The following is a 14,326-nucleotide window of genomic DNA, read 5'->3' as shown; positions in this document are numbered from 1 at the left end:
GGGGAGACTTCATGAAGGGGAAGAAAGGGAGAGGAAAAGAGCAGCAGCAGTGTGAGCCTGCAAGCTTCAGCTTAAGAAGGGTTGCTTTGGCTAAATGGCGGGTGCTGATTGGCAGGGTGACTCAGGAAAGGCGAACAGACACTGTGTCCTGCGGGGATTGGTCAAGAAAACTTTTGACTTTGGCGCCCTTCAGAGGGGATAAACCCGATGGGATAAATAAAACCAAAAGGCAAGGTCTCCCACACACTCAACAGGGACCATATTTCAACATGAGTCTTAGAGGGGACAAAGAATCTTCAAACCATAGCAAGTTGGTTCTCTCCTCATGTGCCATACATTTTTGTATTATCCATAGTAAAATGCTAATTCCCAGCCAGTTTCCTTCTGAACTATTTCCTTTCCCTTCTCTTCTTAGGATTTGGATAGTGTTCAGGGAATTGAAAATAAGATTAGTTGAGCAAAACCCATTTGAAAATGTAGAAATCTGTTGCTGAGAAAAATTGGTCTGTATTCCAAAGGATTTTGGGATTTTTTCAGACTAACAAAGATAATATATATTGCATAGGTAATATATAGTTATGAAGGATGAATCAAGTATGTAACATTTGTAATAACCAAGTATGTAATAATCAAGTATGTGATAATCAAGTATGTAACATTTGTAATAACCAGCATCTAATACTTTTTCAGAGTTATTTTAATTAAATTTTTATAAACAAATATTTACTGAGGACCTACTGTATGTGAGCTTCTTTATAACTTTTCAAGAAACACAAGTAAGACAGTCTGTGCTCTTCATATAGTTTTAGTCTATATTTTCAGTTTTGATCTTTTATAGAAACTAAAGATTTTGTAAGATTTTAACAGGTTTATTGAAATATAATTCATATTCTATATAATTCACCCATTTAAAGCATATAGTCTGATGGCGTGTAGTGTATCAGAGTAATATATACATCAGTATAATTTTAGAACATTTACATTAGTTTCCCAAAGAAACCTTGCAGCATTTAGACATCAACCTCCAGTATCCACCCAAACCCAGCCACAAGCAAACACTTCCCTACTTTCAGTCTACACGTATTTGGCTATTATGGACATTTTTACGTAAGTGGAATCATGCAATATTTGGTCCTTCATGACTGGCTTCTTAACAGTGTTTTTGGGGTTTGTCCATATTATAACATAGATTGGTACTGCATTTCTTTTTATTCCTGAATAACATCTCAATGTATGGCTATATCACATTTGATTTGTACATTTATCAGTTGATTAGACATTTAAGTTGAAGCTTTTATAAGGAGCTTTATATGTAAATGTTAATTACATAAATATAGGTATAGGTTGATGGTAATGATAGGTTTCAGATAGGAAGACTTTAAACCTTCAGTAAGATATAAACTAATGATCATATATTTACAAATAAACATTCCACAGACTCATTGTATCTTACTGTTCATTTTTTTATTTAATAACAAACTACTCCAATATTTCTGAATGTCTCATTAAAAGTAAAGGATTTTTTAATATGGTATTTTGCCCACATTTTAATAAGACTTCTTCCCATTAACAATCTCAGTATTTTATAGATATTTGTTTTATTTTACAACAGAATTAAGCCACACTTAAAAGTACTCTCTGTCCTCTTTATTAAATACATTTGTAACTCTTTAAGGACCTTGAACAAATAAACTAAAAGTTTAGGGCTGGGAATATAGCTCAGTGGTAGAGTGTGAACCTTAGCATGCATGAAGTCCTGGGTTTGATCCCCAGCAATGCAAAAAGAAAGAGAAAACAAAACAAAAAAGGGTCAGAGTTATCTATCTCACCCACATCTAGTATACAAAGGTAGAGTAGGTGTAGATAATCAGATACAAGTATCCACTGACATCTTTCCTTTTTCTCTCATCCCCAATAACCGTATTGTCCCAAATCCTCTCAGATCTATGACTTGTCTTTCTCTGCCTGATTTGACCCCTTATATATAACCTTTCCAACCTACTCATCTGTATCATACTCCATGTTATTCCTCAAACTTGTCAAATACTTTCACACACATTTTTTTCAGAGTTATCCATACTGTAAACACAGGTTTTATATCTTCAGTTATTTTTCATAAAATACAGTGGCAGTTGTTTGAAATGAGATTCCTCATTCTTTTTAATTACCTTATAGTTCATAAGTTGATGAGCCGTAACTGATTAATCATTTACATTGCTTCTGGTGTTTTGTATGTATATGAATATATATGGAATGAATTCCTTGAAATAGCATTTCTGGGTAAGGAAGTATATATGCATTTGTGTTTTTAATAATTATTGCTTAATTGCCTCTCAAAAATGCTATGTCCAGCTTTTCTTTTTTAGCAGTGGCGGAAACTGAATACAGGGGTTTTTTTTTTCCCCCCAGCAGTGGGGATTGAGAACCCAGGATCTTGAGCATGTTAGGCAAACACTGAGCCATATCCCCAGCCCACTATGTCCATTTTAATTTCCACCTGCAGCACCTGAGAATACAAGTTCACATCTCAACCAATACAAGGAATTGTCACACTTCTGATTTTTATAAATCTGAAATATATAAAAAGGTTATCAATGTTTTTCATTTTTATTTGCATGACAACTAATATCTTTCCATTTGATATTATGTTTCTTATCAATTGCAGATTTGTATCATTTGTCCACTTTCCCATTTTATACTTGGGTACATTTATTTGAAATAGATTTTTTTTTGTATGAAGACTGAACCCAGGGGTGCTTAGCCACTGAGCCACATCCCCAGTCTTTTTTATTTTTTATTTTGAGACAGAGTCTCACTAAGTTGCTTAGGACCTTGCCAAGTTGCTAAGGCTGGCCATGAACTTGCAATTCTCCTGCCTCAGCCTACTAAATTGTTGGGATTATAGTTGTGCACCACCATGCCCTGCTTGAAATAGATTTTTGTGTATGTTGAGAGCTTGGAGTGGAGGTTTCTTTTTTTTCCCATATGATTTTTCATTTGATCTAGCATAATTTATTAAAAAGATCATCCTTTCATCATTTGTTACAGTTGTATCTTTGTGTTAAATCAGATGAATGTGTATATGTGGATCTGCTTCTGTAATCTCTGATCCTGTCTGTTTGTCTGTGCTTGTAAAAACATCACCCTGTCTTAATTAGTATAGATTTTAAATGCCTGTTGGTGCCTGTTAGTGTAAGTCCCCAGCTTTGTTCTTTAAGATTTTCTTTGTTATTCTCAGTTCTTTGCCATTCCATCTGCATTGTTCATTTGAGCAAGAAAGATTGCTGAAGATTTGATTGGGATTCTAACCAATCTATGGGTCAATGGAGAACACTGACAGTTTTACAACACAGAGTCTTTTAACCTGAGAACATATGTGTCCTTCTTTCAATAATGTTTTATATTTTTCTATAGAGGTCTTCAATGTTTTTTTTATTAGATTTCAATGGTGTGTTAGAGCCAGACTGTCTTAGATCATGAGAGATTATGAGAGCTGATCAGGTGCATCTCCATGCACACACTGTCAGATTGAAATGTCCATGTTTGTAGGGTTTATATTATGGAAATTGGCATAAACTACAAATCTCAAATTTTTTTCATCTACCTGTCATCAGTATCTGATAGCTATACATTTAGCAGCATATCACTTTTATTACTAGATGTATTAGGTTTATAATGCTATGTAAATGATATTTTTCTTATTTAAACATTAAGATAATATACACACAGTAAAATTTACCCTTTTAGTATATCATTCTATAACTTTTGACTAATTTACATAGTTATATTTATGTCTACCACAATCAAGATTAAATGCTTCCATTACCCCATACAGTTTTTTCCATCTCTTTGTAGTCAGCTCCTTCTTCCACCCAACCATGGTTCCTGACAACCAGGAATCTACTTAGCCTATTCTGGACAGTTTGTATAAATGAACTGTATATAACTATGTAGATGAGATTCATGGTGAGATTCAACCATATTGGATAATGAGTAGTTTCTTCCTTATTATTGTTAATATTCCACTATGTAGATTACCACAGTTTCTTTGTTTATTTCCCAGTTGAGGGGCATTGTTTACAGTTCATAGTTTTGGCCATCATCAATAAAGTTGCAGGTTTGTGTGTAAATATGGGTTTTCATTGAACTTGGATAAATTTCTAGAAGTGGTCTTTTAGTAATTTCTGAGTCTTCTGGTAAGTATATATTCAACTTTATGAGAAACTGAGCAACTGTTGTGCAAATTGGATATTCAATTTTTGCATTCTAACCAGTGACATATTAGAGTTCTAGTTGTTCCACATTCTTGTTGGTACTTGTTTTTATGCAGGTTCTTATAGGTGTGTAGTATTGTCTCATTGTGGTTTAATTTTCATTTCACTGATGACTTATGATGTTGATCATATCTTCATGTTTTTATTTCCCAACCATGGTATTTTTTTGGTGAAGTATAACTTAAATCTTTAGTCCAATTTTTAACTGAGTAATTTGTTTCATTATTATTGAGATTTGAGAGTTTTTTATAAATTGTTGATATAATACCTTTATTAGATATACAATATACAGATATTTTTTAGAAAAGAAAATCATAGACTCAACTTATTAATGAATAGAAATAAACAATTTTTAAACAAAATTTAGTAAACTCAATTCAAGATATCACACCCTGGAAATATTATGTTTATATAAAATGCAAAAATAGTACTCAAAACATTGATGCATTTGAGGTTAAAAAAAAACTATATGATCATCTCAGTGGATGCAAAAAAGAAAGACATTGGGTAAAATTCATTATTCATTTATGATTTTAGAAAACTTTTAGTAAACTGAAAGTAAAAGAGAACTTCCTTAATCTGATAATTTGTATCTACTAAACTAAACCAAACTCTAATAATTGTGGTCCTAAATATGGAAATACTAGAAATACTCACTTTAAAAATCAAGAAGTTTATGCCTACCAAAATGAGAAGTTATGACAACTATCACCTCTTCTATTTAATATTGCATTGAAAGTCTTACAATACAAGGAAAAGAAAAGAACTCCATAGGATTTAAAACTTGGGAATAAAATTTTCATTATTTGAAAGATCTATTTCTACTTCTACATTTTCAAAGTCCAAAAGCATCTATGTAAAATTTATAGAAAATAATAGAGTTTTGTAAATGTTTCAATATCAGACGAGTACATTATAGTCAATTATAGTTCTTTATCCTACATAGAAAACATAAAAAATAAGATATAATATACCTAGGAATACATATAATAAACATCTCTCCACCTCCCCAATTTATAAAAACTTTAATGAAGGGAATTAAAGACCAAAAATACATGGAGAGAGAACCCATGTTTTTGTATATAAAAATTAATACCATAGTAATATTCTTTCCAAACTGATAAATCTATAAATTTTAACAAAAATTCAACTAACGTATTTATTCTAATATTATATTTAAAGGCTAAAGTAGCCAAGATTGATAATAATTAGAATAATAAAGGCTTGCTACACTATAGTTAAGAACTTTTTATAAAACTATTGTTTTTATTTTTGATATTATATATTTTTAAAGATAAATTTATTTTATTTTTTTATTTTTATGTTGTGCTGAGGATCGAACCCACTGCCTCACAAGTGCCTGGCAAGCCCTCTTCCACTGAGTTACAATCTTAGCCCCTTGTATTACTGATGAACAGTAATATTTTTTAAAGCATCTTATTGGTGCTAGTATGGGAAAGTTGATGAACAGATCAGAATTAAGAGCTGAGAAACAAATTATTATATGGCAGACTGCTTGAGGAACTAAGGGACTTTGGTAAATATAATTCTGAAAAATGTTGTAACTCATATAAAAAATATACCACTTCCATTAGAAAAATAATTTGCTAAGATTGCCACTAAAAGAAACCTGTAAGGATTTAAAGAAGTGAAGCTAAGTTCCAATGATATTGTGGACCTTGTAATTTTAAAGTATCTCCATAAATAATTTATTCAAATTATTCTGTTATAATAAAGTAAAGCAAGCACTCATTCTGTTTTCAGAATACATGTGCTATCATTTATTATGTAAACTTTTAATAAATCCAGTTGTTGCTAAAATGACTAGTTATGACAATTGGCATGATAGTTATACCCTCCAAAGGAAAAATTGTTGTCAGTTTGAGCACATCCTAAAGAAATTATAGGTGAATTGCCATGATGTTTAGGATTTGCTTTAAAATATTCCAGTCAAAATAAAATAAGTGAAAATAAGGTTGACATGATTTTGACAGTTATTAAAGCTGGATGATAGGTTTTAATAGATAGGTGCATAGAGGTTTATAACATTGCTTAGTTTCGTATATGCTTCAGATTTTCCAAAATAAAATACTTAAAAATTCTGAAAAGAAAAAGAAAATTGGATTTCTACCTCACACTTTATATAGATATCAATTCCTGATGGACCAAGAACTTAAATATCAAAAGCAAAACTTTAAAACTTAGAAGAATATATGTGAATGTCTTTCTGATCTTTTTATAAGGGATGATTTCTTAAACATACAAAGTGCTGATTACATAAGAATAGAATAATTAAATCTATTACATTAAAATTAGGAATTGCTGTTCATCAGTAATACATAGGAAAGTGAAAAACAAACTCTTAAGTTTTTCCTCACACCTATAAAAAGGAACTAGCATTCAAAATATATTAAAAAACTATGAATCAGTAAGAAAAAGATGAACAACTTAATAGAAAAATGGGCAAAAGGCATTACTCACCTCATTAGCAGATAGACATATGTATACAGAGACCACAATGAGACACTCTTTTATACTTATGTATTTGACAAACATGAAGAAGTCAGACAAAACCAAGTGTAGGAAAGGATATGGATCAATAGAATTTCTAATAAATTGCTGGGGTGGGATGTGGGGAAAAGATACTTTTGCATCACATTGTAAAGCTGAATATTTTTTAAAAATTACAACACAGAAATTTCATTCCTACATGCATTCCCAAGAGTACCTCTGCATATGTGTAACCCTCAAGAATTATATTAGTCTGTAGTAAGTTGAGATCTAGTATTCTGCTCCCAAGATGTTTTCCTATCTAAAATATTACATCTATCCAGTGTCCATGATTCACCTCAAGTATGTACCCAGATCATAACTAAGCTATAGGCTCTAAATATTTGTATTTACAGTCTTCAAAAGGGCTTCCTTGTTGTGGCTGAAATTATGTGGGCAGATAGTAGCAGAATCAAATATGAATAGATAATGAAAAATATTAATAGCACTCACCATTTATTAAGCATGTGCTATTTGTCAGATTTTTTCAGTCTTAAATAAATTATTTAATCCTCACAAAGCCTCTGATATTTTTAGGTACTATTATTTCTTTCCCTCTTTTTTTCTATTCTTTCTTTCTTTTCTTTTTTTTTTCCTCTTTTCTTTTCTTTTTTTTTTTTTTTTTTTTTTTTTTTTGAAGTGCTGGAGATGCTAGCCATGCCAGGCACTGACCTACACCCTAGTCCAATCTTATTTTTTAGGTGGAGGATAGTTAGCCATATATGTTGTAAATTGTAAAGTTGGGATTTAAACAGAGCTTCTTGTACTCCAGTATCTGCAATATGGCAATATAGAATCTTTCAGATACCAAATCAGTTTTTCTTAACTTTTTAGGGAAAATAACTCTAATTCATGGCTAGAAGCAAATCGTCTGTTATCACCAGATGCTTTGTGCTATTGTCCATTAGTGAAAATTAAAATTATGTGGTATATTTGCACTCTTTAATATTATTATCATTATTATTATTTATTTTTATTCTAATTTGTTATATATGACAGCAGAATGCATTACAATTCATATTATATAGAGAGAGCACAATTTTTCATATCTCTGTACACAAATTAGAGTCAACACCATTCATGTCTTCATACATGTACTTAAGGTAATGATGTCCATTCATTCCACTGTTTTTCCTACCCCCAAGCTCCCTGCCCTCCTCTCCCTCCCCTTTGCTCTATCTAGAGTTCATCTAATCCCCCATCCTTCCCCACACACACCCCATTATGAATCAGAATCCTTATATCAGAGAAAACATTTGGCATTTGGTTTTTTGGAATTGGCTAACTTTACTTAGCATTATATTCTCTAACTCCATCCATTTACCTGAAAATGCCATGATTTTATTCTCTTTTAATGCTAAATAGTATTCCGTTATGTATATATATTACATTTTTTATACCTTGTTCTTGGATAGGAAGTATTATTTTTAATAAATGAACAATTACACAAAGTCATCAATGTGAAATATAGAATATATTAGTGTGATCTGAAGACTCATTTAAAAGTATGTCAAGAGATACATTTGTCTTGTTTTTCTTTTTTTTAATATCTTTATTTTTATTTGTTTATTTTTACTGTGGTGCTAAGGATCAAACTCAGTGCCTCACACATGCTAGGCAAGGACTCTGCCACTGAGCTACATCCCGGGCCCTTGTTTTTCTTTAGTTGTAAGACTTCTTATTAAATAGACACCATGCAGAATGTCTATTTAAATATATTTTCAAAAAATTAAATGAAAGATTATTTAATAAGAGACTAGTTTATTTCAAAATTAATATTATAAAATCAAAAGTTATGTTCATTATCACCTCTCCTATTCAACATTGCATTGACTGTCTAATAATACAAAAAAAAATTTTACTATTTATTATTTATTTTAATTATCATCTTAGTTTAGTTGCTATAACAATATCAAAGGATTCAGGTGTCAGCATATGAATTTGGGTGGGGGGTCAGGACACAAACTCTCAGTCCAGAACATTCATTAAAGATTATTAAAGGGCATATATCTGAAGGGAGGGAGAAGGGGAATAGCAAGGATGGTGGAAGGAGACGGTCATCATTATATAAAATACATGTATGAAGATGTGAATTTGGTGTCAACATACCTTATAACAAACAGAGATATGATAAATTGTGGTATAAAGGTGTATTAAGAATTGTAATGCAAAAAAGAGAGAGAGAGCTCATGTATAATGGCATAATTTGGCGTAAACATACTTTATATACAGAGTTATGAAACATTGTGCTGTGAATGGATAATTATGAATGTAATGCATTCCACTGTTGTCATGTATGTAAGAAATAAATAAAAAAAAGGGCATATATCTGATCTGAGAAATTAACTGGTGTGTGTATTGACCTGATTTTTTGATGCAAAGCAAATGAGCCATTTATGTGTTGTTCAGGGATTATTACTAAAGAAGCAGAATATCATTGTGGAAAGATCTGGGATAAAAATTTAGATAGCTGAGATCTAATACCAAGCCGAATATTATTATTATCTATGAACTTGGATTTGTTACTTCCTGGCAAGTATGGTCTTGGAGAAATTACTTAATTATATTCTTAATTTCCTCATATGTAAAAAATATAGATAATAATAAATGTCTCAAAATTCTATTGATTTAGTCACATGTTCAGAAAGACCCACTTATGTCTTTCTGGGATATGGTGTGAATGATATTAAAATATGTCATTAGAATGAACCTTTCCAGTTCCACTCAATGTCAGATGTTTGTTCTTGGCATTTCAAGATGATTGACTGAACCAGTTGCTGCTTCTTTAACAGGTGGATTTTCAGAAAAGACATGTGACTGGAGTTCAGAAGAGGAGGAGCCAGTGAAAAAGGCAGGACCTGTCCAAGTCCTCATTGTCAAAGATGATCATTCCTTTGAGTTAGATGAAGCTGCATTAAATCGGATCCTTCTCTCTGAGGCTGTCAGGGACAAAGAAGTAGTTGCGGTATCTGTTGCTGGAGCCTTTAGAAAAGGAAAGTCATTTCTGATGGACTTCATGTTGCGATACATGTACAACCAGGTAGGGAAGAGGTTCCTTAGAAGGTTTTCTTGTTTATATGCTTTTCCCACTTTGTGTTTTTATTTAGTAGTGTTTGATATTTCTATTGCTATTATTATGTACTCTAAGTATGTACCTAAATACAAATGCTATGAGTGTAACCATTCAAACCTCAGTATTTTAGGGACAAGCTACACAGACCACTTGTGTCTGAAGCTACTTTGCTGCATTTCCCTGAGCATATAACTGAATATTTTCCTCTTTTAAACATGGACATTAGCATAATGATATAATTATGAACTTTACATGCTACCATGTTTAAAAGCCAAATAACTTTTGCCATAACTTTGGTATCATTATAGCTTTCCCCCAACATTTACTATGACATTTTTCAAGTAGGCAGCAAAGCTAAAAGAATTTTACTGTGAACACCTGGGTACTCACCACCTACATTCTTCCATTAACTTTAATACCCTTGCTTTGTCATATATGTCTCCATCTCTTCATGCTTCTTTCTAACCATCCATCACACCATCTTATTATTATTATTTTTTTTTTGAGAGGAATATGTTGCTCAGGCTGGTCTCAAAACTCCTGAGCTCAAGTGATTGTCCTGCCTTGGCCTCCCAAGTGTTGGGACTACATACTACAGATATGTACAACTGTACCTAGCTCATCCATCTTATTTTTTGATAAGTTTCAAAGTAAATTACTGACATCAGTATGCTTTCCCACAAATATTTCAATATATTATTTATATATATACATAATAACTAATTCAGTTTTAAAATTTTGAGATAAAATTAACATACAATGAAACATATAAATCTTAAATGTTTATTTGCTGATTTTTGACAAAAGCATATTCCTGTGTAATTCAAAACCCTGTCAAGATAAAACAAAACAAAACCCTGTCTAGAAAAACCCAGAAAGTTCTACCTCTCCCAGTCAGTTCTCATCTAACCCCACCCCCAGAAGTGTTATAGTATTTGAGAAAACAATGTGACACAGAAATGAGACTTTAAAGGGACCTAGAATAAACCAAAAACAGAAGGATAAATAAGAGATTTAAGTTGAGAAACAGAAGATTGCGAATGGAAAATATTCTAGTTTTTTTTCCTATCGTTTTACCTGGAGTGATTCTAATACATATATGAATGTTGAGGTAGAATAGAAACACTACAAATAACTTCATTTTATGTATTTAATTTTAGATTGATCTTTTATAGATGAGTTATTTTTAAAACAATCATGTGGTATTAACTTTAACACTTCCATCTCTGACCTCAATTCAAACAAACCAAAGACAGAGCTACTAAAATAATTCAGGCTTTGAAAGAAAGCAGAACTTTTACTAATTCTGATTTCTGGCATACCAACAGTAGTATGCTACTTAATTGAAAATTTGAATCAACAAAATTAATATGTTTTCCACTTTTGGATTCTAGGCACATTTGTAGTTATGATTATTAAACATTAGAATGAAGTACTCATAGTACCTGTTATGTTGCTTATGGTAAAGATTGTTTGCTTGGACTGAGTGTGCCAGATCTGTTTTCTTTTCCTGTTTTTTTTAATGGTGCTGAGGGCTGAACACAGGGCCTTATGCATGCGAGGCAAGTACTCTACCAACTGAGCTGTATCCGCAGCCCTGTTTTTTTTTTGTGTGTGTGTGTGTGTGTGTGTGTGCCTAGTAGAGGAGCATTAAGAAAGCATGACAGAATATGAACACTTGTTTTGCTGTTCCTTGCACAAAGATATGCATCATTTACTTGTGTAGGCCAAATTCTACTTCCATATTTGCATGTATAATTATCATTCATATTAGAATAGCAAAATTCAGTTTTGAATGTAACAATTTGTGTTCTTTTAGCAGAAAAACTGTTGTTAAGCTCATCCCATACTAGAACATAGTATTATTATTTATTAATGTAAATTATTTTATTAGAGCTTTGTAATAATATATAGTAGTTGAGTTCATCCCAACAAACTCAAACATGCAGGGAATTCATTTTTAGTTCATGAAACTCGACCTTTTCCCTCCCATTCTCCCTCTCATCTCCTATTCTCCTTCCTCTATTCTACTGGACTAACTTATGCTCTTCTATTTATTTATATTTTACTGGTTCTTTTTATTTATATATAAAGTAAAAGTCCTTGTGGTATATTTATATATGCATATAACATGATTTTTTTAAAGAATTAATTCTTCATTGCTTCCACTTACCCATCCCTCCACTCTGCCTCTCCATCTCCTCCTTCTACATCACTTATCTTCCCTTTATCTTTATGTTATCCTACCCTTCTCTCCCCCTTTCCTTAATTTTACTCTAGTTTTTATATATGAGATAAAACATTCCACCTTTGAATTTTGAGTTTGGCTTTCAATAATTTTTGAAGAAATATATGAATACGTGCCTGAATGAGTGACATTAGCTGAATTTTATTTCTGCAAAATTAACTGCTGGGGCTGGGATTGTGGCTCACATTGCATATAAATAAATAAAAAAAAGTTCATTGACAACTAAAAAATATTTTTAAAAAAGTAACTACTTGGGGTCATTTTCTTTGTCATTAAAAATTATTTTTGAAGCTTAGAGTTTTCATAAAGATCTTAAGTAAATCATTGACTTAGCTAATGTCACAATAATGTTATTAGTCTTTAAATTGATAATCATAATTTATTCATTGAAGTATACATTCCTAAGACTCTTTTTCTGACAGAATTAAGATACATGCAATATTGAGGGCATCACAAAATGCCAATTTTTATATTTCTGAATGTAGTTTAGGTAAAGGATATATCTGTATGGGCAGAAATTATCAGGGAAGGTTTCATAGAGATATTAAGATTTAGAATAGACTTTGAAGGTGTACAAAATCTGAATCAAGAGAGAGGGAAAGAAGAGACATTCTAGGCAAGAGGAATGAGTATATTTGCATTAAACAGAAGGTATACTTTCCTTCATAAAGTAGAAATTTTATTGTATTGGAGATGAAGGGGAAATAAGAGTAATAGGCTGGATAATAGAACTAATGCATGAAAGAACAAAACTGAGCTCTTTATAAGGGTCTAAAATTGCTTTACAGAACAAGATGGGATATAACAAAATAAAAATTTTCTCTATACTGGTTTATGAGACTTCTTATTAAATCAAGTAATCTACTCCCAAATTCCTCTGCATTAGTATTTTTTTAACTACAGTTAATACGAGGTTTTAGATTTAATGATTTTCCAATGAAGTCTTCCAAAAACTAACAAATTATTGTCTAACAGATATAAAAATGAGTATAAATAGTTATTTGACTACTTGCTTACTAAGTATAAGGGATACTTTCTTTTCCTTGTTTTATTTGATCTTTCGTCCTTACATAATTAACAGTTTATTCTATTCTCTCTTCCTTTGGCTTCTCAGATCCCCCTTTATCTGTACCCTTCTATTTTCCCCCATTGTTCTCACTCTGTTAGGTACTCAATATTTTTTTAAAATATTTATTGTTATGTGGTGCAGAGGATTGAACCCAGGGCTTCGCACCTGCAAGACAAACACTCTATCACAGAGCCCTGACCCTCAATATTTTTGACCTTTATAATAACCCCCCTTTGTCCTTCCTAATTATCATTTCTCTTCTTTATTCATTAGTCCTTCACTCCTTATACAATAATCTTCCTTTCTTCCTTCCTTCCTTCCTTCCTTCCTTCCTTCCTTCCTTCCTTCCTTCCTCCCTTCCTTCCTTCCTTCCTTCCTTCCTTCCTTCCTTCCTTCCTTCCTTCCTTCCTTCCTTCCTTCCTTCCTTCCTTCCTTCCTTCCTTCCTTCCTTCCTTCCTTCCTTCCTTCCTTCCTTCCTTCCTTCCTTCCTTCCTTCCTTCCTTCCTTCCTTCCTTCCTTCCTTCCTTCCTTCCTTCCTTCCTTCCTTCCTTCCTTCCTTCCTTCCTTCCTTCCTTCCTTCCTTCCTTCCTTCCTTCCTTCCTTCCTTCCTTCCTTCCTTCCTTCCTTCCTTCCTTCCTTCCTTCCTTCCTTCCTTCCTTCCTTCCTTCCTTCCTTCCTTCCTTCCTTCCTTCCTTCCTTCCTTCCTTCCTTCCTTCCTTCCTTCCTTCCTTCCTTCCTTCCTTCCTTCCTTCCTTCCTTCCTTCCTTCCTTCCTTCCTTCCTTCCTTCCTTCCTTCCTTCCTTCCTTCCTTCCTTCCTTCCTTCCTTCCTTCCTTCCTTCCTTCCTTCCTTCCTTCCTTCCTTCCTTCCTTCCTTCCTTCCTTCCTTCCTTCCTTCCTTCCTTCCTTCCTTCCTTCCTTCCTTCCTTCCTTCCTTCCTTCCTTCCTTCCTTCCTTCCTTCCTTCCTTCCTTCCTTCCTTCCTTCCTTCCTTCCTTCCTTCCTTCCTTCCTTCCTTCCTTCCTTCCTTCNTTTTTTTTTTTTTTTTTTTTTTTTTTTTTTTTTTTTTTTTTTTTTTTTTTTTTTTTTTTTTTTTTTTTTTTTTTTTTTTTTGT

At 32.4% G+C, this 14,326-nt stretch overlaps 1 protein-coding gene across 1 annotated transcript in view; it reads left to right on the top strand.

Moving 5' to 3' along the window:
* The window catches only part of LOC125615228 (atlastin-1-like), a 38,710-nt gene extending 28,606 nt beyond the window's left edge, over positions 1-10,104 (top strand). The window contains exon 3 of the mRNA XM_048798616.1: positions 9,617-10,104. Within this exon, the coding sequence (XP_048654573.1) occupies positions 9,617-10,089 (473 nt within the window). The 3' untranslated portion in view covers positions 10,090-10,104. The remainder of the gene's footprint in view (positions 1-9,616) is intronic.
* The last annotated feature ends 4,222 nt before the right edge of the window (positions 10,105-14,326 follow it).

This window comes from Marmota marmota, unplaced genomic scaffold, assembly GCF_001458135.2.
Source record: "Marmota marmota marmota unplaced genomic scaffold, marMar, whole genome shotgun sequence".
Classification (NCBI taxonomy): Eukaryota; Metazoa; Chordata; class Mammalia; order Rodentia; family Sciuridae; genus Marmota; species Marmota marmota.
Note: the sequence above shows the minus strand (reverse complement) of the source record. Positions and strands in the feature narration are given on the sequence as shown.